At 47.5% G+C, this 27884-nt stretch overlaps 1 protein-coding gene across 1 annotated transcript; it reads right to left on the reverse strand.

Moving 5' to 3' along the window:
• Positions 1–1388: 1388 nt before the first annotated feature.
• On the reverse strand, positions 1389–27884 carry LOC140212315 (gamma-secretase subunit APH-1A-like). The gene is made up of 7 exons (XM_072283019.1): positions 27684–27884; positions 21375–21545; positions 19333–19406; positions 15813–15935; positions 15278–15405; positions 4567–4690; positions 1389–3193 (listed from the first exon to the last, which is right to left on the reverse strand). The coding sequence occupies exons 1-7, from the start codon at positions 27794–27796 to the stop codon at positions 3129–3131; spliced, it is 798 nt and encodes a 265-aa protein (XP_072139120.1). The 5' UTR covers positions 27797–27884; the 3' UTR covers positions 1389–3128.

Below are 27884 nucleotides of genomic sequence, written 5' to 3' on the forward strand. Positions count from 1 at the left end.
ATGCTACCAGGAACCCCCTTATGCTCTAACAGGGCACCACAGTCCATGTGATGCTCGTACAGCTTGGGCTGTTCCAGAGCTCTAAGTCCAATTCCGGTGCCACCAGTAAGGAGTTTCTATGTTCTCCCCATGAATCGCGTTGTTTCCTCCCACAGTCCAGCTGACGAACTGGTTAGTAGGTCAACTGGTCACTGTAAATTGTCCTGTGATTAGGCTAGGGTTAAATCAGTGGGTTGCTGGGCAGTGCAACTTGTTGGCCTGTTCCACGTTGTATCTCTAAATAATAACTGGATTGTGCCTCAGAGCTCTGGAATTTCCCTTTGAGTCTCTCAACCTCACTTTCTCTCTTGAAGATGCTTCTTAAACCTTCCCCTTTTATGGCCACCTGCCCCGGTATCTCCCCATGTGTCAAATAGAGTTGGTCAACGTTCCAGTGAAACAGATCGTGACTTTATAAATGTCACTCTGAGCTCTACAATAGTAATCCTCACCCCATCCTCCACTGAGTCATCATCACCCCAATCCTCAGATCTCTCTCGCTATCCCCACACTCTGCTCCCTCTCACCTACTCCGTCACCTCTCCAGGTTAAGATTCAATTCCCCAGAAATTGAAATTGAAACAACAACACTAGGTAAAAGTAGTTTAATATTAATAAAAAATACCTTACACTTGGAGTATTGTGTTCGCATCTAATTGCCCCATTACAGGGAGGGTGTGGAAGTTGTAGAGGGTGCAGAGGAGGGCTGCCTGGATTAGAGAGCGTGTCCTTTGAGGACAGGTTGAGAGAAGCTAGGACTTTCCTCTCTGGAGCAAAGGAGGATGAGAAATGGCTAGATAGAGATGGACAAGATAAGACGCAGAAATCAAGCAGACACCCAGAGACTTTTTGCCAGGGTGGGAATGGCTAATACAAGAGGCATAATTTTATGATTGGAGGAAAGTGTACTGGGCTAGTCAGGGGGTAGTTTTTTTATCCTCCCCTTCACACAGATTGGTGGATGTGTGGAACACACTGCCAGGCAGATACATTAGGGGCATTTAAGAGACTCTTAGATAGGCACATAGATGAAACAAAATGGAGGGCTATGTGGGAGGGAAGGGTTAGATTGATCTTACAGTAGGTTAAAGAGCTAGCACCACATTGTGGGCTGAAGGGCCTATACTGTCCTTTGTCCAATCTGCTGAGTACTCCCTGTGATTTCTGTTTATACTTCTGCGTCAAGTGTACACCGCAGATACCGTGTACCCTACGCTGTAGGGTGACGTGCACCTCCCCAAAAATGTAACTCACGTGTCGCGGTGACATAGACCGCAACAACTGTGATTGGTTCGCTTGGTAGCATCGCATTTCCGGTTGCTTTTCTCCGCCATGTCTGTACACTGATGCGAAATAAATGGTTGGAGACGATGAACCAAATCATCAAATCTACCTGCCGACATCCGAAAATATTTGAAATGCATTTCTCTGTCCATGTCTCTCATGAAGAAACTCAACACAGTGGCATAGAAATCCCATCGCCAACTAGCGTTTTGGCGGTGAATTGCAGAGCGACGCAGACACAAGTACACATGCTCGCTATGCAGAAGTACAAATCAGACCTACGGCACAGCCCGTACACACAGGTATAAATCAGCCTTAATAGCTAACCGAATGATTTGAGGTAGTCATTTGTTAACATTACAAAGCCAGTGGGAAACCCGGTGGCTGGACATGACCGGAGAGCAGCAGAAAGTCCGCATGTGGGAGGGAGGGAAACAATGACCCTTCTCAGCTGTCTCGCACTGCCTTGCGACCGTAGTGATAGCAGACAACTCAGAACACTTGCACACAAAGCAAAAAGTAACAAAAAATATTGTAGATATATTTTAAAGGAAATATTAAGTGCTCTGCCGGGTACAGGTATGCACCTTTACACAGAATCCAGTCACTTGGTGCAGTACCCAAACATAAAGACATCGCTCTTGTTGCATTGAGACTTACGGCAAGGGAGCTGGGTGTAGAAGCCCAGGAGTATCTGATTAACAGAGAGGATTTTATTATTTCTTTACAGCCTCGAGGAAGGTTTTTATTCCCCTTTACACATCTGGTCACAACACTCACCACCGGGTACTTCTGAAGCTTCAGATAGGGACAGGACAGGCATTTTGAAAGGAGGATCTGTCCCAGGGCAGACATATTCTGTGCCTACAGAGGGGTCCCCAAGTCTTCCTAGGTCTCATGTCTCATTGGATACAGGGTGGGGGAGGATTAGAAGTATGGATCACTGCCCTGTTGCAATACCACAACTTAACAGAGCTGGGAGGTAGGGGAAATAGGCTAGGTAGAATGGCCTCCCCTTGTGCTTTGCAGCCATTATCCCCTACCCCTAACAGTCAAAGAGTGGGTCCACAAACAGCCTTTCGGGGCTGTTAAGTGTGGTGATGGTGGACATTTCTTGTGGCAGAAGCTAAACACACAGATATGGACACACACACACACCTCCCTCTCAGCTTTCTACCACAACTTGCTGTTCGATGAAAAGTGAGGGAGGTTTCACCTTCAGGTGAAATCCAGGAGGTAAAAGTCTGGCCAGAGGAATGTTGCTGGAAGAATGGTCATTAGAGCAGCGAGTGACAAAAACTTGGCCTGGAATGTGGTGGGGAGGCAGGGTAGCCCCTAACGCAAACCCTCCCCTCTTGCTCCAAAGACCCATTGGGATGGTGATGCTCAAAATTGAGGAGCAGAAACTACAAACTTTTCCTCTCGACCTCGGAACAGAATCTATAAGCAGCCCGACTTTTCCACAAGCTCATACCAGGAAGTAACAGTAGTCAAAGTTTTAAAAAATAAATAATCAGACAAACGTTAGGTTGTGCTGTGGAGTTCAAACCAGAAGTCTCAGTGTGCTCAGTAGTTGACTTGCTTTCTCCCCGACCGTCACACTTTCTCCTTCCAGTGGTAACCAGGGTCGAGGTGGCTTCCCACCAAACCGGTGAGGCCAAAGCAGACACCGTCTGGGTCCTTATGTCCCTCAGGGAGGTAGGCTTCAGTGTCCAAGGAAGGGGAGGTGAGAGGGTGGGGAGCGAGGCAAGGGCAACAGTCCAGAGGGCAGATGAGGATGGTGTCAGGACCTCTCGCTCCCACCTTCAGTCCTCCGCAGGGGATTGAAGACTCGAGTACACCAGAACATGAGGGTCAGAGTGCTGCTGGCCTGAAAGACACACAATGGGGCCCATGAGACCGCAGGACGTAGGAGCACAATTAAACCTTTTGGCCCATCAAGTCTGCTCCGCTATTTCATCATGGCTGACTAATAAGCCCTCTCAACCCCATTCACCTGCCTTCTCTCCGTAACGTTTGACGCCCCGACTAATCAAGAACTTATCGACCTCTGCTTTAAATACACTCAATGACTGGGCCTCCATAGCTGCCTGTGGCAACAAATTCCATAGATTCACTACTCTGGCTAAAGAAATTCCTCCTCATCTCTGTTGTATCTCTATCCCGAGGCTGTACCCCCTGGTCCAAGACTCACCCACTACTGGAAACACCCACAGGGTCAAACATCAAAGAGTGAACTAACAGGACATCAGAGGAATGTGACACGTGTGCTGTCCATGGTGTCAATTTAAACTGCCACAACAGCCACTGAGTTACACAATAGAGATTAATCTTTATTTATCACATGTACATCGAAACATAGCGAAATATGTCGTCTGCATCAACGACCAACACAATCCAAGGATGTGCTGGGGGCAGCCTGCAAGTGTCACCACATACTCCAGCACCAACACAGCACAGATATTGGGCCCCCATGTCCAGATCTACCCTTTCAATCCCCTGCGGATTGTTTTAAACAGATCACTCCACCCCTTGTTCTACTAAAGTACAATCTCAGTCTGCTTAATTTCTCAAGTGGACAACACTCCCATTTCTGTTCCATCCACCAAAATCAGAATTTCCTAGTAGCCAACCAATTTAATTCCTATCCCCATTCCTGTTCCGACATGGGCCACAATGAGGCCACTCTCAGGATGGAGCAGCAACACCTCGTATTCTACCTGCGTCACCTCCAACTTGATGGCGATGAATATCAATTTCTACAAATTCTGTTAATTCCCCCCTCTCCTCCTCCCTACTCTGGTCACTTACCTCTTCTCACGTGCGTATCACCTTGCCTTGTGTGCCTCCTTCTTCCCTTTCTTCCATGGTCCACTCTCCTCTCCCAGATTCTTTCTTCTCCAGCCCTTCACTTTTCCACCTATCATCTTCTAGCTATCCTCCTTCCCCCTCCCCCCTCCACACCTTTTAATTTAGCTTCTTTCCCCTTCCTTTCCAGTCCTGAAGAAGGGTCCCAGCCAGGAACATCGACTGTTCATTTATTTCTATCCTTCCTATAAAGAGATGGCCAGAAATGAACACCTTGATCCAAGTGTTGTCTAACGCAGGTTTTATGGAGCTCAACATTAGGCTGTGGCCCTTGCACTCAATCACTTAACTAATGAAGGGCCACACACCTTACTCCCTCTTAATCACCCTATCATCTGCCCTATCTATGAGGACAGGGCCAGTGTATGTACCTACATGTGACACAGCGCCTGACGTTGTGTACCGATCCTCCAGCCGTGCAGTATGCCCACGCTCCCATGACCACCATGATGCCGTAAATCGGAACTAGGCTTCCCACATACCAGGGATTCAGGAATGTCTGGAAAAGACAAGAATTAGACACAGGGAATCTCCCCTCAAACTTATTGTAACATTCAATAGGCTGATGCTGCATTCTTACAACATAGAATAGTATAGCGCAGGCCCTTCTTTCATCCATGTCCCCATCTAATAATGACTCTTCCCAAGACCACTTTCCAAACTCCTACTAATAAATCTATCCCAGTGGCAATTATTTATTTAATTTAGAGATACCATGGGGAACAAGCCCTTCCAGATCAACAAACCGTACCATCCATTAACCTACATATTTAACCCTAGCCTAATTTACAATCTATCTACGTACTCTGGCCCCTATCTCCCTGTGCTGAAGAGTTCCAAAGATCCACACCCCTCAGAAGAGAGGGGGAACAGGCTTAAGTTGAGAGAGGAAAGATTTAAAAGAGACCCGAGGGGCAACTTCTTCACATGGAGGTGGGGCTGTCAGGGGAAATGGGGGAGGTAGGTACATTAACAGCATTTACAAAGACATGCAGATAACCACAAGTACGGAAAAGGGACAGAGGGACTGAAAGTAAATGGGACTAGCTGAGCACCTCGGTTGGCATGAAGGGCCTGTTTCCATGCTGTACGACTCCACAAAGTTCTTTCTTGTCAGAGTTGTACTGGAGACTGTTTTCATTCTCCTCTTGGCACCAAGTTCAAATTTATTGTCAGTCAACCATACACATGTATACAGCTAAGTAAAATCTCCAGGGCCAAAGTGCAAAACACAGTATATAAAGTTATGATCCAGCACCTAGAGTCTTAAAATATCAAGGCAGCACCGGTGAACCACAGTGACGTGTTTCAGGCTGTAAACAAAACAACTAAATATACCTCTACTGAGCTACTATTGATGCAATTTGCAGCCTATAATTTCTCTTTAAGCAACATACTTTTCAAGTCGCAATTTCACGATCTTCTGAAGCCTCGGCAGACTCAACTCTCGGGCCGTCACATCACCTTTAAGCAGATGAAGGTACATTGCCATGGCAGGAAGAAAGGCGGGGAGGGGGGTGGATTCCAAGAAATTTCCTCTACCTAGCATTTCATTAGCAAGTGGACAGTCACTGGAGAACAAGACTGACGACCCAAGGGCAAGACTGCTACATTGCAGGAAAATGAGGAGCTGCTGTATTCTGTGTTTCACAGAGACGTGGCTCAGTCCAAACACACCAAATATCCGGAGGCTTCTCGACACATAGGATGAACTGCTGATTCAGAGAAGGCAAAAGGTGGGAGGCCTGTGTTTAATGATTAACTCTGTGCTGCTCAGACGTGGCAGTTTTGCTGCACACATTCCCTCAAACTGGAACATCTAGCAATTAAACGCCGACTGTTCTACTTACCAAGAGGGTTCTGTGATCCTGACCACAGTTTACATACCTCCAAAAGGCAGACTAATCAGGCACTCAAATTAAATGCTGCCATCACCAAACAAGAAACTGCCCACCCTGATGCATTTCAGTTCATAGTTGGGGACTTCAATTAGGCTTGTTTGAAGAAATCTATGCCCAATTATCATCAGCATATAACCTGCAGCACTAGGGGTCCCAACTCATTAGACCACTGATATACTACCATTCCACACCCAGACCACATTACAGAAAATCTTATCACTTGGCTGCCCTTCTTCTACCTACATAAAGGCAGAGGCTAAAGAGCAAAGCTCCAGAGATAGATAAAAGAGATAGAGAGGGTGCCCCACAAAATTAGAGTCTTCTCCAATCAGAAGCCCTGCATGAACTATGAGATCTGTAATCTGCTGAGGACCAGATTAGTGGCATTCAAGTCTTGCAACCAGGTAAGGCACAAGTCGTCCAAGTATGGTCTCTGGAAAGCCACCTAATGCACGAAGTGGCAATTCTGGACCAAACTTGAATCACTGAAGGACGCTCCACAGCTGCAGCAAGGCTCGGATGGTATCATCCTTTACAAAGTTAAACTAAGCAACATGGGTGACGAAAAGGCTTTGCCTCCAGATGAGCTTAATGCCTGATGCTCCCAATTTCACCATCCAAACAAGGAGGAACCTTCATGAATCCACCTACAGCTCCTGAGATTTCAGTACGAGGCCAACATGAGAGCATCCTTCAGGATGGTGAACCCACAGAAAGCCCAGATGAGGTAGTCGGCTGAGTAACAAAGACCTGTGCTGATGAACTGACTGTAGTGTTCACTGGTATCTTTAAACTCTCACTTCAGCAGTCTGAGGCATCCACCTGTTTCATTCAGGTTTCAATTATTCTGGTGCCCAAGGACAACATGGTAACCTGCCTTAATAACTATCGTCCAGTAACACTTGCATCCACTGAGCTGAACTGCTTTGAGAGGTTCCTGATGAAAGACATCAACTCCTGCCTGAGATCACCTTGGATATGCTCCAATTTGCCAACTCGCACAGAAGGTCCACAGCAGATACAATTTCGTTGGCTCTTCACTCAACCCTGGAACACCTGGACAGCAAAGATGTATACATCAGAATGTTCTTCATTGACTACAGCTAGGCATTCAGTCCCTTCAAAACTAATTAATAAACTTCAAGACCTTAGCCTCAATTCTTCCCTGTGCAATTGGATCCTTGATTTCCTCATTTACAGACCCCAGTCAGTTCGGACTGGCAACATCTCCTCTACAATCTCCCTCAGCAGAGGTGCACCACAAGGCTGTGTGCTCTACCTGCTTTACATTGTGTGGCCAAGCACAGCTCCAATGCCATACTTCAGCATGACATATAGAAATCTGTCAAAGTTTTATATGTGGGGTGGAGAGTATACTGACTGGTTGCATCATGGCCTGGTAGAAAAACACCAATGCCCTTGAACTAAAAATCCTACAAAAAGAGGGGGATACAGCCTAATCCATCATAGGAAAGACCTTCGCACTATTCAGCAGATCTATGTGGAGTGCTGTTGCAGGAAGACAGCATCCATCATCAAGGACTCCCACCACCTAGACCATGCTGTTTTCTCACTGCTGCCATCAGGAAGAAGGTACAGGAGCCTCAGGGCTCACACCACCAGGTTCAGGAACAGTTATTACCCCTCAACCATCAGGCTTCTAAACCAAAGGGGATAATTCCGCAAAACTTCACATGTTCCATCACTAAACTGTTTCCACAACCAATGGACTCACTTTCATGGAGTCTTCATCTAATGTTCTTGATTCTTATTACTATTTATTTATTTATTATTTTCTCTTTTATATTTGCAGAGTTTGTTGTTTTTTGCACATTGCTTGTCTGTCTTGTTGGGCACAGTCTTTGATTGATTCTATTGTGTTTCTGGGATTGACTGTGATTGCCCGCAATGAAGTGAATGTCAGGGTTGTAAATGGTAACGGACATACTTTGATAAAATACACACACAAAATGCCGGAGGAACTCAGCAGGCCAGGCAGCATCCATGGAAAAAAAAGTACAGTCCAGGTTTAGGGCCCAGACCCTTCAGCAGGACTGGAGAAAAAAAAAAAATGAGGAGTAGATTTAAAAAATGGCGGAGGGGAGAGAGAAATACAAGGTGGTAGGTGAAACCAGGAAGGGGGTGGGGGGGGTGATGAAATAAAGAGCTGGGAAGTTGTTTGGTGAAAGAGATACAGGGCTGGAGAAGGGACAGTCTGACAGGAGAGACAGAAGGCCATGGAAGAAAAGGGAGGAGCACCAGGAGTTGATGGGCAGGCAAGGAGATAATCTGAGAGGGGAAGGGGGGGGGGGGAGGGAGGGACAGATGTGCTTGGTGGTGCGATCTCTAGAGATGGCAGAAGTTACAGGGACACAGAGGCTGGTGGGGCGGTAGGGTGGCGGGAGGATGTGTGAAATGGAAGAGATGCGATTGAGGGAAGCATTGATGGTGGAGGAAGGGAAGCCCCTTTCTTTGAAAAAGGCAGACATCTCCTTCACTCTAGAATTGAAAGCCTCACCCTGAGAGCAGATGTGGTGAAGACTGAGGAAATAAGGAAAGGAATGGAGCTTTTAACAAGTAACAGGATGGGAAGAGGGATAGTCTAGTTAGCTGTGACAGTCTGTGGGTTTATAACAGACATCAGTAGATGAGCTCTCTCCAGAGGTAGGGACAGAGAGAGATCGAGAAAGGGGAGGGAGGTGTCAGGTAAATTTGAGGACAGGGTAGAAGTTGGGGGCAAAGTGGATGAAGTCAACAAGTTTGGCATGGGTGCAGGAAGCAGCACCAATGCAGTGGTCGATGTAGAGTAGGAAAAGTGAGGGATGGACACTAGGTGTAGGTTTGGAACATTGACGGTTCCATGTAACTGACAAAAGGCGGGCATAGCTGGCACCCATGCAAGTGCCCATGGCTACACCTTTTGTTTGGAGGAAGTGGGAGGAGCTAAAGGAGAAATTAAGGGCAAGGACAAGTTCGCATAAAGGAGGAAAGTGGTGGAGGGGAACTGCCTGGGTCTGGTGTCCAGAAAGAAATGGAGAACTTTGGGGCCTTTCTGATGGGGGACATAGGTGTATAGGGACTGGACAATAATAGTGAAAATAAGATGGGGGCCACAGAACTTGAAATATTTACTTTGAAACTAATATTAGCACAAGTTCTCGACTGGCACGGCCTGAAGATTGACAAGCGCATGGTTATGTAAGGTAGTACAAACGTTACTGACACTCTTAATAAAACAGGTAGTATTATAAATGTGTGAAACAGCATCATTAAGAGACAAAGTGACCAGTGCAGATGAAAATGTGTCTGAGTTGGGGGAAGGGGGGGCAGCAGGGCTTTCAGAGAGGGTGTGGGTGACAGTAGGGTGCTAACCTTATTCGTGCCCTATGAACCTTACACCTAGGGCTCCACTGGGAGTCTACTAATAAACTTATTTAAAGATATAGCACAGTAACAGGTCCTTCTGATCCATTAAGCACATGCTGCCCAATTACACCATAACCTACTAGCCCTACATCTTTGGAACAGAGTTAGAACCTTACAAAAGTACACTGCAGAACAGGCCATTTGGCCCATCTCGTCCATACCAAAACATTTAACCTGACTACTCCCATCAAAACGCTCACTGGCCACAGCCCTCCATACGCTGACCTTCCACATACCTATCCAAACTTCTCGTAAGCATTGAAATTGAGCTGCACTGGCAACTCATTCCACACTCACGCAACCCTCTGGGAGCAAGAAGTTTCCCCCCACGTTCTGTATTGGAGGGGTCGTGACGGTCATGTGACAGCACTGCCCATTTACCTGGTCAGAAGACGCCACCTGCCAATCAAGGTTTGACCCCTCCTCACCCATCAATGCACACCTAACCATTGGCCTCTTTAATTAGCCTTGTACTTGACCTCAGGCAATTGGCCTTTGTAATCAGCTTAACCCTGCTGGCACCGAGCCATTGGCTTCCCTGTGCATCACCTGGGATGGACTCATCACCCCTGCTGCACTGCGAAGGGAGCCTTGTGTGCTTGACCCTCTCTCTTTTTTGCTACCTCCGAGGCACCACCCTGCCGTTGGTGAGTTGTGCATTGAATAGGGTGAGGGGTGTGGACATTGTCCCCAAGCAGAAGAGCCGTGCCTGCACAGAGTCAAGGGAGTCAGGTACTCGTATTGACTTTTCCCTTGGCAGGGGTGGGGGGGGGGGGGGTGTCTCTGTGTGTGTTTACGTACATACTTTGTTCCCACGCAATTTTATTAATTGTCCATGTCTGTTTTATTGCTGATCCAACTACTGTAAATTGTGTGCGTGCGAGTAACACACATCAAAGTTGCTGGTGAATGCAACAGGTCAGGCAGCATCTCTAGGAAGAGGTACAGTCGACGTTTCAGGCCGAGACCCTTCGTCAGGACTAACTGAAGGAAGAGTGAGTAAGAGATTTGAAAGTTGGAGGGGGAGGGGGAGATCCAAAATGATAGGAGAAGACAGGAGGGGGAGGGATGGAGCCAAGAGCTGGACAGGTGATTGGCAAAAGGGGATACAAGAGGATCATGGGACAGAAGGTCTGGGAAGAAAGACCGGGGGGGGGGGGGGGAAACCCAGAGGATGGGCAAGAGGTATATTCAGAGGGACAGAGGGAGAAAAAGGAGAGTGAGAGAAAGAATGTGTGCATAAAAATAAATAATGGATGGGGTACGAGGGGGAGGTGGGGCCTTAGCGGAAGTCAGAGAAATCGATGTTCATGCCATCAGGTTGGAGGCTACCCAGGCGGAATATAAGGTGTTGTTCCTCCAACCTGAGTGTGGCTTCATCTTTACAGTAGAGGAGGCCGTGGATAGACATGTCAGAATGGGAATGGGATGTGGAATTAAAATGTGTGGCCACTGGGAGATCCTGCTTTCTCTGGCGGACAGAGCGTAGATGTTCAGCAAAGCGGTCTCCCAGTCTGCGTTGGGTCTCGCCAATATATAAAAGGCCACATCGGGAGCACCGGACGCAGTATATCACCCCAGTCGACTCACAGGTGAAGTGTTGCCTCACCTGGAAGGACTGTTTGGGGCCCTGAATGGTGGTAAGGGAGGAAGTGTAAGGGCATGTGTAGCACTTGTTCCGCTTACACGGATAAGTGCCAGGAGAGAGATCAGTGGGGAGGGATGGGAGGGACGAATGGACAAGGGAGTTGTGTAGGGAGCAATCCCTGCGGAATGCAGGGGGGGGGGGGAGAGAGGGAAAGATGTGCTTAGTGGTGGGATCCCGTTGGAGGTGGCGGAAGTTACGGAGAATAATATGTTGGACCCGGAGGCTGGTGGGGTGGTAGGTGAGCACCAGGGGAACCCTATTCCTAGTGGGGTGGCGGGAGGATGGAGTGAGAGCAGATGTACGTGAAATGGGGGAGATGCGTTTAAGAGCAGAGTTGATAGTGGAGGAAGGGAAGCCCCTTTCTTTAAAAAAAAAAGGAAGACATCTCCCTCGTCCTAGAATGAAAAGCCTCATCCTGAGAGCAGATGCAGCGGAGACGGAGGAATTGCGAGAAGGGGATGGCATTTTTGCAAGAGACAGGGTGAGAAGAGGAATAGTCCAGATAGCTGTGATAGTCAGTAGGCTTATAGTAGACATCAGTGGATAAGCTGTCTCCGGAGACAGAGACAGAAAGATCTAGAAAGGGGAGGGAGGTGTCGGAAATGGACCAGGTAAACTTGAGGGCAGGGTGAAAGTTGGAGGCAAAGTTAATAAAGTCAACGAGTTCTGCATGCGTGCAGGAAGCAGCGCCAATGCAGTCGTCGATGTAGCGAAGGAAAAGTGGGGGACAGATAACACACATCAAAGTTGCTGGTGAATGCAGCAGGCCAGGCAGCATCTGTAGGAAGAGGTGCAGTCTTCTTCACCTGTGAGTCGACTGGGGTGATATACTGCATCCGGTGCTCCCGATGTGGCCTTCTACATATTGGTGAGACCCGACGCAGACTGGGAGACTGCTTTGCTGAACATCTACGCTCTGTCCGCCAGAGAAAGCAGGATCTCCGTGGCCACACATTTTAATTCCACATCCCATTCCCATTCTGACATGTCTATCCACGGCCTCCTCTACTGTAAAGATGAAGCCACACTCAGGTTGAAGGAACAACACTTTATATTCCGTCTGGGTAGACTCCAACCTGGTGGCATGAACATCGACTTCTCTAACTTCCGTTAAGGTCCCACCTCCCCCTCGTACCTCATCTGTTACTTATTTTTATGCACACATTCTTTCTGTCACTCTCCTTTTTCTCCCTCTGTCCCTCTGAATATACCTCTTGCCCATCCTCTGGGTCCCCCACCCTTGTCTTTCTTCCCAGACCTCCTGTCCCATGATCCTCTCGTATCCCCTTTTGCCTAGCACCTGTCCAGCTCTTGGCTCCATCCCTCCCCCTCCTGTCTTCTCCTATCATTTTGGATCTCCCCCTCCCGCTCCAACTTTCAAATCTCTTACTAACTCTTCCTTCAGTTAGTCCTGACGAAGGGTCTCGGCCTGAAACGTCGACTGCACCTCTTCCTAGAGATGCTGCCTGGCCTGCTGCGTTCACCAGCAACTTTGATGTGTGTTGTTTATGTGCGTGCGAGTGTTGCTTCTGTTGTCATTTTCCAACGTTTTCCTTCTGTAAATAAAATCCTTTACTACCAAGGCTGCGTGTCCAGAGCCCTTGTCCGTGAGACTTATTGAATCTATTTCCTCACTTACATGTTCAAATTAACTTTTCACCTTTCACCCTTAACCCATGACCTCTAGCTGTAGTCCCACCCAACTTTAGGGTAAATGCAATAGACTTTTTCCACTATCTATAGCCCTCATAATTTTGGATACCCCTTTCAAATCTATCCTCAATTTTCTATGTTCCAAGGAATAAAGACCACATGATATAGGAGCAAAATTAGGCCACTTGGTCTAACAAGTCCACTCCACCATTTCATCAGGCTCATCCATTTCCCTCTCAGCTCCAGTGTCTTGCCTCCCCCCTGCCCACCCCCCAGTATCCCTTCATGCCCTGACCAATCAAGAATCTATCAACCTCTGATAGATATATATGAGACAACCTCCACAGATGTCTGGCAATGAATTCCACAGATTCATCTACTCTCTGGCTAAAGAAATTCTTCCTAATCTCTGTTCTAAAAGGACACCCCTCTGTTCTGAGGCTGTGTCCTCTAGTACTGGACTCTCCCACCATTGGAAACATCCTATCCACTCTGTCAAGGCCTTTCACCATTTGATAGGTTTCAATTAGGTTACCCCTCATTCTTCTGCATTCTAGTGAATACAGGCCGACAGTCATCAAACACTCTTCACGTGACAAGCTGTTTAATCCTGGAATCATTTTTGAGAGCCTCCTTTAAACCCTCTCCAGTTTCAACACATCCTTTCCAAGACAAGGGGCCCAAAACTGCTCACAAAACTCCAAGTGAGGCCTCACCAGTGCTTTATAGAGTCTCAACATTACATCCTTGTTTTTATGTTCTAGTCCTTTTGAAATGAATGCTAACATTGCATTTGCCTTCCTCACCACAGACTCAACCTGTAAATTAACCTTTAGAGAATTCTGCACAAGGACTCCCAATTCCCTTTGCGCCTCAGATTTTTGTACTTTCTCTCCATTTAGAAAATAGTCAACCCTTTCATTTCTTCTACCAAAGTGCATGACCATACACTTCCTGTCACTGTATTCCATCTGCCATTTATTTGTCCTTTCTCCTAATCTGTTTTAAGTCCTTATGTAGCTTCCCCATTTCCCCAAATCTGCCTGCCCCTCCACTTATCTTCATGTTATCTGCAAACTTTGCAACAATGCCATCAATTTCATCAGCTAAATCATTGACATTTAATGTAAAGAGAACCGGTCCCACATAAACCCCTGTGGAACATCACTAGTCACCAGCAGCCAACTAGAAAAGGCTCCCTTTCCCCCCATTCTTTGCCTGCTGCCAATCATCTATGCTAGAATCTTTACTGTAATACCATGGGCTCATAGCTTGTTAAGCAGCCTTATGTGTGGCACTTTGTCAAAGGCCTTCTGAAAATCCAAGTATATAACGTCAATCAATTTTCCTTCATCTATCCTGCTTGTTATTTCCTCAAAAAAAATTAAATTTCCCTTGAGGAAACCATGTGGACTATGGCCTATTTTATCATGTGCCTCTAAGTCCTTAAAAGTGGACTCCAATGTCTTCCCGACCACTGAGCTCAAACTGGCCTACAGTTTTTTGGTTTATTTTCAGCACCTTTCTTAAACAGCGGAACAACACTGGCTACCCTCCAATCCTCTAGCACCTCACCTGTTGCCAAGAATGATCTAGGGTCCCGGCAGTTTCTGCACTAGCCTCCCACAGGATCTGAAGGGATACCTTGACGTGCACCAGAGATTTATCTACCCTAATTTGCCTCAAGACAGTAAACATCTCCTCCTCTGCAACCTGTAGAGGATTCATGACCTCGATGCTGCTTTGCCTCACTTCTATAGACTGTGTCCGTCTCCCGAGTAAATACAGACGCAAAAAAGAAAAAAAAAAAATCCATTTAAGATCTTCCTGCATCTCTTTTGGCCCCACACATGGATTCCCATTCCAACCATCCAGAGGACCAATTTTGTCCCTTACAATCTTTTTGCACTTAACATATCTGTAGAATTCTTTAGGATTCTCCTTCACCTTGTCTGCTAAGGCAACTTCATGCCTTCTTTCAGCCCTTCTTTAAAACTCAGGAGGCTCCCAGAGTGACTGAGGCCAGTAATTGGGAGTTAAAGGCTAGGGTGTTCAGAGGGACAAATTTAGACAGTTGTATTATACCCTAACACAAGAGATTTTGTAGATGCTGGAAACCCAGAGCAACACGCAAATTGCTGGAGGAACTCAGTAGTTCCAGCAACATCTATAGAAATGGATAAACAGTTAATGCTTCAGCATCCTGAAGTTATGGCCTGAAACATGGACTGTTTACTCCCTTTCATGAATACTGTCTGACCTGCTGAGCGTGTCCGTGTGCGCGCGCTGCTCTGTATCGTACCCTGTAACGAGGGGAGCCATCCAACTGCACTGCTCACCAAACTATAAACATCAGGGTACCAGTTAGAGCAGTCAGCTCACGCCAGATACTTGGACGATCTCTGTCAGTCAGGGTGAGGGAGGATGGGGTGGGGTGGGGCACAAACCCAGAACTCACCAGGCCAGAGATCAGCATGTGGCTGGATACGATCACAGCCAGCACCAGCCACTTCCCTTTCTCACAGGCGTCGAAGAACACCACTCCCCAGAACGTGTGCAGCAGGACCAAAGCCATGGTAAAGAATGCTAAGGGGGTAGGCAGAAATCACACAGTTACACCGAGTTTCTCCCATTCGTTTTCTCTCTTCCCCCTCTCCTGGACAGTAAAACAAACAGGAGCCAAGCATACCAAACCTAGTCATAGAGCCACAGTGAAGAATGCTACGGGGGTAGGCAGGAATCACAGTTAGACTGCAACCGGCTGCTCCTCTCCCTGGACAGTAAAACAAACAGGAGCCAGGCGTACCAAACCTCCCCAGCTCTCAGAGATGGGCAGCACAGAAGCAGGCTTTTGGGCCCACCTACTCTTGCTGATCATTGATCCATTATCAACTCCTCCCCCGGGCAGCATTTAACAGCATGTCGCTGGGCTGTGAGGGGCAGTGGGCCGCCCAGGGGAACCCATGCAGTCAGGGGGAGAGCACGCCACTCACCTGAAGTTAGGAAGAAATAGGGTGATCCCCCATGAATCCCAACCACTCCTGGCCCCAGCGAGTCGGACAGGACGTTGATGACGGAGAAGGCACCGCTGATGACTCCGAAGGCCAAGCCTGAAACTGTGGAGACAGGAGTTGGCAGAGTCAAGAGAAGGAGGACAGCCAAGGTACTTCAAGGCTGGAGGTAGAGAGGGAATAGCACAAAGCCATGGAGGGATTAGAACTGAGAAATGGACTCCAGAGGCCTGGGAAGAGTTCAAGTTCTTTTGTCATTCAACTTTACATGAATACCTATGAACAGCCAAATGAAACAGCATTACTCTGGGATCAAGGTGCAACACACAGTACCCACAGTCATACACAGCACAAAGCACACATAGCAATTAGAAGATAGCAGTAAAATTGATGGCTCCATCTGTCTCAGGAGACAATGAATGCGCCCGGTTATTCCGGGGTTCAGACCTGGGCAATAAATATGGAGATCCAGGGCTGCCCAGACATCAAGATCCCCCTCTCGGCCTCGCGGATGTGGTCCAAAGGAATGTGGAGCAGTACATTTGGCATCAGCTTGGCTGCAGGAGCTGCCAGGAGGTGACATGATACGTCATCCAACCGCTTTAGGGGCTCCACTCCGGATTTGTGGAGGGTTTACTCCTCAGCCTTCTCTTCTCCCGAAGATCTCCACAAGGCAGTGGGATCCGTAACCCTGGATAGGGACCCATACCGGGTACTGTCAGCCGGAGCCAGCTGACCCCGGGACTTGTGTAAGGCAGGGTCATCACGCCCTGTAGTAGTGACATATGGAGCCTCTACCCATGGCAGTAAAATACAGTCACACAAAAAAACAGTCCAAGTCCATGAATGTTGCAGCAGTCTGCAGTTGAACACATCTTGTCCCAACACATTGATGTAGTCATAAAGAAGGCAAGACAGCAGCTATACTTTATTAGGAGTTTGAAGCAATTGAAGCATGTCAACAAATACACTCAAAAACTTCTATAGTTGTACCGTGGAGAGCATTCTGACAGGCTGCATCACTGTCTGGTATGGAGGGGCTACTGCACAGGACTGAAAGAAGCTGCAGAGGGTTGTAAATTTAGTTGGCTCCATCTTGGGACTAGCCTACAAAGTACCCAGGACATCTTTAGGGAGCGGAGTCTCAGAGAGGCAGCATCCATTATTAAGGACCTCCAGCACCCAGGGCATGCCCTTTTCTCACTGTTACCATCAGGTAGGAGGTATAGAAGCCTGAAGGCACACACTCAGTGATTCAGGAACAGCTTCTTCCCCTCTGCCATCCGATTCCTAAATGGACTTTGAAGCTTTGGACACTACCTCACTTTTTTAAAAACATACAGTATTTCTGTTTTTACACATTTAAAAAAAAAAATCTATTCAATATACATAATAAATAAACAAGTAAATCAATTATGTTTTATTTTACTTATTATTTCCCCCCTCTCTCTCTGCTAGATTATGTTTTGCATTGAACTGCTGCTAAATTAACAAATTTCATGCCACGTGCCGATGATAATAAACCTGATTCTGTATTCTGCTGAGCAAACACTGGAGGGCAGCATGGACGTCACGCCACACCACCTCCAGCACTCCAGTGGAGCACACCGACTGCAACGCATCCTCCTAGGCGGCTGCAAACAGCCTAGTCCTCGCTAGGGCCGAAGTTATGCAGCTTCCCTGCTGTCTGCCAATAAACCAATTCCACACCACCAATATCGAACAGGGTCTCGTGATCACAACAAAAATGAATAAGACAATCACCCGCCATTAGACTGCACGCCCTTCACAAACGGACGCCTCTCTGTCGCAGGCAACATCATGGTCCGCAACAGTTTCTCCACTAATAAGCGGCAAGCAACTCGCTGATGGAGTAAACCTATGATTCTTAATGGCAAGCAGGGTCTTGAGATCATAAAAAGTAGTTAAAAAAAGACAATAATACCTTTGGTTGAACCCATAAATGCTGCCGTGTCCAAGCACGCCGCCATCTTACCAGAAAGAGATATTTTCACAAAGCAAACTTAAATCAGAATCACAATCAGTTTTTTTTTTTAAATAAAAATAAATTTTGCAGATACTGAAAACCAGAGCAACATACAAAATGCTGGAGGAACTCAACAGGTCAAACATCTATGGAAATGAACAAACAGTCGGATCAACGTTTCAAGCCAAGGCTCTTCATTAGGGCCTACCGAGAGTGATCTACTGTTCAATCATGGCTGATTTATTATCCCTCTCAATTCTTCTGCCTTTCCCCTGTAACATTTAATGCCCTTACTAATGAAGAACCCATCAACCTCCACTTTAAATATACCCAATGACTTGGTCTCCACAGCCATCTGTCACAATGAATTCCACAGATTCATCTCTACTCTAAAGGGAATCTTTCTATTCTGAGACTGTGCCCTCTGGTCCTAGACACTTCAATCACTCGAGTCAGGTATGATGTTCTCCTAGCAAAGGGATTATTCCCCTAATGGAGAATGTCTTTGCGTGACTTTGTTTAACATGGGGAGCATGATGCATGGGCAGCCACAAGGCCCTTGACAGGTCAGGGTCAGTGTCCAGTGGCATGGTGTGCAAGATGACTGGGGGGTTCAGTGCTGCCATCATCTACCACCAGCTCCACTGCTGAGGTCTTGGTTGGATCGCTCGTTGTCTGGAACATTCCCCGCCCCCCCCAACCCCTTAACCTTACTGCCACCGGTGACCTTATCAGAGATCCAGATGGCATTGCTCTTGGGATCTGAAGCTTCTCCACCACATCAAGGTGATGAGCCTTGGAGAAGGGTTCTAGATTGCCCCACTATTGGGAACATCTTTGCCATGTCAACTCTATCTAGGATTTTCAATAGGTTTTAAGGAGATTCCCCCATCCCTCATTCTTCTGAGCTCTTCATATGATAACCCTTTCACTCTCAGGACCTTCCAAGGCCAGGATATCCTTGAACAGGTATCTTGGTTTGAAGGGCCTGTTCTTGAGCTGAATGCCACCTCGGCTGCCATGGACACAGAGGGTTGAATGTTCTCCAGTGGTTCTTGGACTCACCGCATTTGGTTGCCAGTGAGGCTCAGCAAACATGACTACAACAACAAATGTGAGGCATTGATCGTGTGGATAGTCAGAGGCTTTTTTCCAGGGCTGAAATAGCTGGCATGAGAGGGTTAGGGTTAGGCTTTAAGGCGCTTAGAAGTAGGTACAGAGGAGATGTCAGAGGCAAGTTTTTTTTGAAAAAATAAACACAGAGTGGTGAGTGCGTGAAGTGGGCTGCCAACAACGTTGGTGGAGGCAGAAACAATAGGGTCTTTTAAGAGACTCCTGGATGGATGCATGGAGCTTAGAAAAACAGAGGACTCCGGGCAAGCCCAAGTAGTTCTAAGGCAAGGTCATGTTTGGCACAGCTTTGTGGGCCAAAGGGCCTGTATTGTGCTGTATGTTTTCTATGTTTCTAACTCCATTGCTACACAATGGCCCAGTATTGCGTTGGAGAGACCTTACCGTATGCCATTTGGCCAATGGAGATGGGAGATCGTCCGTCTTCACTTAAAGCCACCAGCCCCTGATCAGCTTTCCTGTTGACCAGAGAAACACCAATGAAAAATTCTAGATTTTAGCATTGCCGGTTATCGTGATGCACAGGACTTGAACAACAAACTACTGGACCAAATGGCAGCACCGATGCTAGCATTATTGATGTTTCTAATAGTGGGGAGAGTCTAGGACCAAAAGGCACAGCCTCTGAATACAAAAACATCTCTTTGCAATGGAGATTAGGAGGAATTTCTTCAGCCAGAGGGTGGCAAAACTGTGGAATTCATTGCCACAGGCAGCTGTGGAGGCCAGATCATTAAGACGGTAGTTGATAAGTACTTGATTAGTCAGGCTGCCGAAGGTTACCGGGAGAAGGCAGGAGAATGGGATTGATGGGGATAATATATCAGCCATGATGGAGTGACAGGGCAGATTCGACAGGCCGAATGGCTTGGCCCCAGTGACACTCATTAATTTTTGCACCGCAGAAAAAAAAACCCTATCTGCCTGCATCACAGATTGGTATGGCAACTACTCTGACCAAGACCACTAGAAACCGCAGAGAGTTGTCAACTCAATCTTGTAAACCAGCCTCCCCCCTCCACTGATCTTGCCTACACTTCCTGCTGCCTCAGCTAAGCATGAAGGACCCCATCCACCCAGATCATTCTCCCTTCTCCCCTCTCCCATCAGGCAGAAGATACAAAAGCTTGAAAAATAAGTACCACCAGGCTCCAGGATAGTTTCTATCAGAGTAGCCAAATGGGTCCAAATCCCTCTAAACACTTCCTATCTGTGTACCTGTCCAAGCACCTTTTAATTTACTAATGTATCTGCCACAACCACTTGTCCTGACAGTTCATTACAGATACTGACCATCCGCTGGGTGAAGAAGTTGCCCTTCAGGTTCCTATTAAATCTCTGCTCTCCCTCTTTAACACACATAAAAGTTGCGGGCCAGGCAGCATCTCTAGGAAGAGGTACAGTCGACGTTTCAGGCCAAGACCCTTCGTCAGGACCTGAACTCTCGGCCTAAAACGTCGACTGTGCCTCTTCCTAGAGATGCTGCCTGGCCTGCTGCGTTCACCAGCAACTTTTGTGTGTATTGCTCGAAATTCCAGCATCTGCAGATTTCCTTGTGTCTCCCTCTTTAAACCTGTTCCTTCCAATTCCTGAATCAGATTTAATGTCACCAGCATGTGTCACAGAGCAGACTTGATGGGCCAAATGGCCTAATTCTGCTCCCATGCCTAATGGTCTCTCAGACCACACCCCCCACTAACATTTCCTGTAATCCATTTCCATCAGCCCTACCCAGGCTCTATCCCTCAATCACACACAGACACACAACCACAAATTAACCCGTCAACGCTGCATGGCGGTGGGATGTGGGAGGAATCCAGAGCACCATGGAGGAAGCCCACCCAGTCACAGGGAGAGTGTACAAACGTCACACTGACAGCACCAGGATTGAAAATGGAGTGATTGCATCAAAGGAGGATGAGAGAGGCGTCTTGATAGAGTGTACAAGATGCAAAGATCAATTAGAGAGCCAGAGAATTTTTCACAGGGCAGAAATGAGGGGTGGGGTGGGGGGCATAGTTTTAAGGTGATTGGAAGAAGGCACAGGGGGAATATCAGAGGCAAGTTGTTTTTTTAAAACAAGTGCACACAGACAGAGTGTTGGGTGCTGGAAAGAATTGCCAGGAGTGGTGGTACAGGTAGATACATTAGGGACTTTAAAGAGTCTCTTAGCACGTGGATGATAGAAAAATGGAGGGCTACGTAGGAGGAAGGGTTAAATTCTTCTTAAAGATAGGCACAACAATGTGGGCCGAAAGGCCTGCACTGTACTGTGTTGTTTAACTTTTATGCTAAAGATCCCAGAGACATCCCTTAACCCTGGTGGATCATTACTGGTGTCTCACCTGGAGGTGGGTGACACAGACACACTCAGGGTACTTTTTTTCTTTTATAGATAAGTTGGACCCACTCTGATCTGAACTTACTTGAGCAGCTTGTAGTAGGCGAAGCGGAAGGCTTCCTGGAAGAGGACGGAGACGCCGGCGCCCATGAACAGTAACCCACGCTGCACACTGGCATTGTCCTTATTGCTGAGCTGAACGGCAATGAACCAGAGCAGGGAGGAGAGGAGCAAGGACACCAGCCAGAAGAATGACCTATGGGTGAAAAGAGCATAGTTAGCACTAAGGTACACATCAGTCACAACGACCAGGCTGGTCACATCCAAAGGTGAACATAAAGGGACAGAGTGGAGGCCGATCTCCTTGAGATGGTTCTGTTGTGATGATCCAGTCTTGGTCTTGACACCACCACCTCATTCTCCACCACTGGGCAGCCATCTTTACAACTAAGGAACATTTCAACACTCAAGTACACTAGGATCAGTGAAGGTGACACGACAAGCCAAAGGGCTCACTTCCATGGCATATGACCAGAGGACATCCATTCAAGGTGAGCACCAGGGGAGGGGGGGGTCATTTAAAGATGCATGCACAAACCTTTTCAAAGAAAAGGTAAAGTGTGCTGGAAGCAGATATAACAGTGGCAATTAAAAGGCATTTAGACGGACATACAAATATGCAGGGAACAGACAGACATGCATCTTGTACCGGGAGAACCAGAGACTTGGGGACTTGGGGTCATGTCTAGTGCAAACATCATGGGCTGAAGGACCTCTCCCTATGCTGGACACTCTATTACTAGGTTCAAGGGAGATGCAAGTAGGTTCCCAGTAAAAGAAGGCAAGGTGTGTAGAACAGAAATGTCTCTGATGGGATGAGTGGGAATGACTAAATGGAGACAAGAACAGCAAATGAAGATTTGTTTTCTCTTGGAAAGGTCTAAGAAATTATTTGCACTATGAAAATGGTGAGACTGGACTGACTGTCACAAACACAAGAGATTCTGCAGATGCTGAAAATCCAGAATAACAAACAAAACACTGGAGGAACTCAGTAAGTCAGGCAGCATCTATGAAAATGAATAGTCAACATCTTGGGCCAAGATCCTTCACTAGGACTGAAAAGGAACCGGGGGCCGGGGGGAGATGCCAGAATAAAAAGCCAGAGGGAGGGAAAGGAGGACAAGATAGAAGGTGAATGGTAAAGCCAGGTGGGTGCGTAAGTGGGGGGGGGGGGAGCGTGAAGTAAGAAGCTGAGAGGTGAGAGGAGGAGAAGGCAAAGAACTGGAGAAAAAGGAATCTGATAGGAGAGGAGAATGGACCATGGGAAAAAGGGAAGGAGGACGGGCACCAAGGGGAGTTGATAGGCAAGTAAGGAGCGGTGGAAAGAGACCGGAGTGTTGAACTGAAGAAGAGGGAAGGGGAAGGGAAAAAAAAAAAAAAAAAAATTTAGAAGTTGGAGAAACCAATGCTCATGCCATCAGATTGGATGTTACCTTGACCGAACAGGAGGCGTTGCTCTTCCAACCCGAGAGTGGACTCACTATGGCAGAAGGCCATGAACTGACGTGTCAGAACGGGAATGAGAATAAAATGGTTGGCTATCTGGAAAATCCACTTTTTGCAGATGGAGTGGAGGTACTTGACAAAGCGGTGTCCCAATTTATAAAGGGTCTCACCAAGGAGGAGGACTAATAGTTTAGTGACAGAAGCAATACCATATAGTACAACTCAAGGTGACTGGAGGTACTTTACAGAAGGCCAGTGTGAAATGGCAAAGCTACAACCTTGAAACCATAAACAAACGATATAAGCAACACACATAAAAATTGTTGGTGAACGCAGCAGGCCAGGCAGCATTGATAGGAAGAGGTACAGTCGACGTTTCGGGCCAAGACCCTTCGTCAGGACTGACTGAAGGAAGAGCTAGTAAGAGATTTGAAAGTGGGAGGCAGAGAGGGAGATCCGAAATGATAGGAGAAGACAGGAGGGGAAGGGATGGAGCTAAGAGCTGGAAAGTTTGGAAAGGATGAGGCTTTTCGTTCCAGGATGAAGGAGATGTCCTTTTTTAAAGAAAGGGGCTTCCCTTCCTCCACCATCAACTCTGCTCTCAAACGCATCTCTCCCATTTCACACACATCTGCTCTTGCCCCATCCTCCCACCACCCCACTAGGAGTAGGGTTCCCCTTGTCCTCACCTACCACCCCACCAGCCTCTGGGTCCAAAATATAATTCTCCGTAACTTCCGCCACTTCCAATGGGATCCCACCACTAAGCACATCTTTCCCTCCCCCCTCTTTCTGCTTTCCACAGGGATCGCTCCCTACGCGACTCCCTTGTCCATTCGTCCCCCCCATCCCTCCCCACTGATCTCCCTCCTGGCACTTATCCGTGTAAGCAGAACAAGTGCTACACATGCCCTTACACTTCCTCCCTTACCACCATTCAGGGCCCCAGACAGTCCTTCCAGGTGAGGCGACACTTCACCTGTGAGTCGGCTGGGGTGATATACTGCGTCCGGTGCTCCCGATGTGGCCTTCTATATATTGGCAGGACCTGACACAGACTGGGAGACCGTTTCGCTGAACATATACGCCGTGTCTGCCAGAGAAAGCAGGATCTCCCAGTGGCCACACATTTTAATTCCACATCCCATTCCCATTCTGATATGTCTATCCATGGCCTCCTCTACTGTAAAGATGAAGCCACACTTGGGTTGGAGGAACAACACCTTATATTCCGTCTGGGTAGCCTCCAACCTGATGGCATGAACATTGACTTCTCTAACTTCTGCTAATGTCCCACCTCTCCCTCGTACCCCATCCGTTATTTATTTATTATTTTATATATTTCTCTCTCTCTTTCTCCCTCTGTCCCTCTCACTATACCCCTTGCCCATCCTCTGGGTTTTTTCCCCCTCCTCCTTTTCTTTCTCCCTGGGCCTCCTGTCCCATGATCCTCTCGTATCCCTTTTGCCAATCACCTGTCCAGCTCTTGGCTCCATCCCTCCCCCTCCTGTCTTCTCCTATCATTTTGGATCTCCCCCTTCCCCTCCCACTTTCAAATCTCTTACTAACTCTTCCTTCAGTTAGTCCTGACGAAGGGTCTCGGCCCGAAATGTCGACTGTACCTCTTCCTAGAGATGCTGCCTGGCCTGCTGTGTTCACCAGCAACTTTTATGTGTGTTGCTTGAAATCCCAGCATCTGCAGATTTCTTTGTGTTTGCGTTTTTAAAGAAACAATATAAATTACTGAGTCACTTAACAGAAAGGAGCAAACATTCCAAAGCACTTTCCTTGTGCATGTTCTGGAACAAGTGATCCATTTACTCATTTGAATGTGTTACAATGCTGTTAAAAAGTGAAACCAAGCAACACGGGTGACAGCAGGGCTTCACTCAAAGTTTTCCATGTTCGCTTTGACTATGAAAACATTGAGAACCCATCACAAACTAACAGTCCCCAATGACCCTGTGATTTCAGTCTCTGAGGCCAACACGAGAGCATCCTTCAATTGAGAAAACCCATGAAAAGCATCGGTCCAGATGGGGTAACTGGCTGGAATATTCACCGATATTGTTAACCTCTCACTTCAGCAGTCTGAGGCAGCCACCTGCTTCAAGCAGGCTTTAATTACACAATTGCCTAAGAAAGCAGTGACTTTCCTCATAAGCTACCGTCCAGTAGCAATAACAAAGTGCTCGATCTCAGATGGTGGCAAGAGGGTGTCCAGGAGCAAGATAACCAGCTAGTTGAGTGGTGTCGCATCGACTATCTCACACTCAATGTCAGTGAGACCAAAGAAAACCGATTGTGGACCTCAACAGCGGGTAAGACAAGGGAACACACACCAGTCACGAGGAAATCTGCGGATGCTGGAAATTCAAGCAACACACACAAAAAATGCTACTGAACGCAGCAGGCCGGGCAGCATCTATAGCAAGAGGTACAGTCTTCTGATCCCTCTTGGAAGTGGAGAGAGAAAGAGCAATTTCAGGTTCCTGGGTGTCAACATCAGTGAGGACCTAACCTGGATCTAACATAGCGATGCAGCTATAAAGGAGGAAAGACAGCGGCTATTTCATTAGGAGTTTGAGGAGATTTGATACGTCACCAAAAACACTCAGGTATTTCTATAGATGTACTGAGGAGAGTATTCTAACTGTCTAGAATGGAGGTGGTGGGGGTGGCTACTGCACAGGATCGAAGCTAGCTGCAGAGAGTTGCAAAATCAGTCAGCTCCATCTTGGGCACCAGCGTCTGTAGTAACCAGGACATCTTCAAGGAGCAGAAAGGTGGCATCCATCTTTAAGGACCCCAACCACTCAACATGTGCCCTCTTCTCATTGCTACCATCAGGAAGGAGGTACAAAAGCCTGAAGGCTCACACTCAACAACTGAGGAACAGCCTCTTCCCCTCTGCCATCTGATTTCTGAATGGATATTATTCCCACAAACACTATCTCACTAGGGCACAGCAGTACCTCTAATTCCTTAAAAGTTTGCAAAGTTTCGGCATAACATCTAAAACTTTGACTAACTTCTATAAATATGTGGAGGACGATACATTGTCTGGGTGCATCACAGCCTGGTACAGAAACACCACTGCCCTGGAGTGGAAAACCCTACAAAATGTAGTGGATACGGCCCAGTCCATCACAGGTAAAGCTCTCTCCACATCTATACAGAGCATTGTCACAGGACAGCAGTGTCCATCAAGGACTCAAACCACCCAGGTCATGCTGTTACTATCAGGAAGGAGGTACAGGAACCTCAGGACCACACCACCAGGTTCAGAAACAGTTATTACCCTCAACCATCAGGCTCCTGAACCAAAGGGGATAACTTCACTTGCCCCATCACCGAAATGACCCCACAACCTATGGATTCATTTTTTAGGATGCTTCATCTCATGTTCTTAATATTTATTTCTTATTTAATTTTTTGCATTTGCAGCTTATTTTTTTTGCACATGGTTACACCCTGTTGGTACAGGCTTTCATTGATTAATTTCTTGGATTTACTGTGTATGCCCACAAGAAAATGAATCTCAGGATTGTAGGTTGTGACATACATGTTGTCTTGCGAGACCATGGATCTGCGCCTGGAAAGTCTTCACTGTCCAGGGCGCAGGCCTGGGCAAGGTTGTATGGAAGACCAGCAGTTGCCCATGCTGCAAGTCTCCCCTCTCCACGACACCAATGTTGTCCAAGGGAAGGGCATTAGGACCCATACAGCTTGGCACCAGTGTCGTCGCAGAGCAATGTGTGATTAAGTGCCTTGGACACAACACGTTGCCTCGGCTGGGGCTCGAACTCACGACCTTCAGGTAGCTAGTCCAATGCCGTAACCACTTGGTTACGTGCCCACATCATACATGTTGTTTACCAATCTCAAATAGCCCCATGAAAGTCACCATCTTGCTGATAGCTGGCACCTATTAAAGCCTTAAAATGTAGCACTTCAAAGTAGTCCCTTAGTCAGGAGAACTGATACCACCTCAGTAAGTGAGATGACCACACCAGGTGAGGGATGGTATACCCTTAACACCTTTAAATTGAGTCACAGGAGAGATGGTCAGCCAGATAGTCTCCTCCCCTCTCCCACCACCAATGAATCACCTTTCATCAACAAAACACTTATCTTTTACCAAATTAGGTATACCCTTTAAGCACAGTAATCAATCCCTTTAACAAGGGCATCTCAAAAACCAGAATCAGGTGTATTATCACATCTTGTATGACAAAGTTTGCTTTCCCTTACAGCAGCAGCACAATGCAAAATCATAAAAATTACTACAAGTTACCAAATCGACAGTGCGAAAATGAAATAGAAGTAGAATTTTAAACCCCAGATAGGTCCTTCTATTCCCTAATGGAGAAGAGGACCATCTCCCCTCAGAGCCCAGGGGTGAAGGTCCCGTCCACATCCCATGCCTCAGAGCCCAGGGGAGAGTGAAGGTCCCGTCCCTACCCCCATTCCATCCCATCCTTCACAGCCCATGGGAGGGTGAAGGTCTTATCCCCATCCCCACCCCCATCCCATCACTCACAGCCCACGGGTGAAGGTCCCGTCCACATCCCATGCCTCACAGCCCACGGGAAAGTGAAAGTCTCATCCCCACCCCATCCCTCACAGCCCACGGAAGGGTGAAGGTCTCATCCCCACCCCCATCCCATCACTCAGAGCCCAGGGGAGGGTGATGGTCCCGTCCCCACCCCATCCCTGACAACCCGTGGGAGAGTGATTGCCCCGTCCTCGTCCCATCCCCAGGCTGAAGGTCCTGTCTGCCGAACCCAAACGACACCATCCCTTTAATCCGATCCCTTTAAGGGTTGGCCTGAGTCGCGGAGGGGGGTAGGCTTCAAGCAGAGATGTTCCCGGCCTCACTCACCCGGCCACCAGGATAATGACTCGCAGCGGGTCACCGAACACAGTGGTCAGTAGCAACGCCAGCGCTGGCCCGAAGGCGATGAAAGTACAACCGAAGAACATAGCGGCCCCCATCTCACCAAGACAGCGGCCGCCGACCGGACATTTAAACCGCCGAGAGCGGGCGTCCAGGACAGAGGGCCGGCCCTCTGTGGAGTAATGG

This window comes from Mobula birostris, chromosome 2 (assembly GCF_030028105.1).
Source record: "Mobula birostris isolate sMobBir1 chromosome 2, sMobBir1.hap1, whole genome shotgun sequence".
NCBI classification, from domain to species: Eukaryota; Metazoa; Chordata; class Chondrichthyes; order Myliobatiformes; family Myliobatidae; genus Mobula; species Mobula birostris.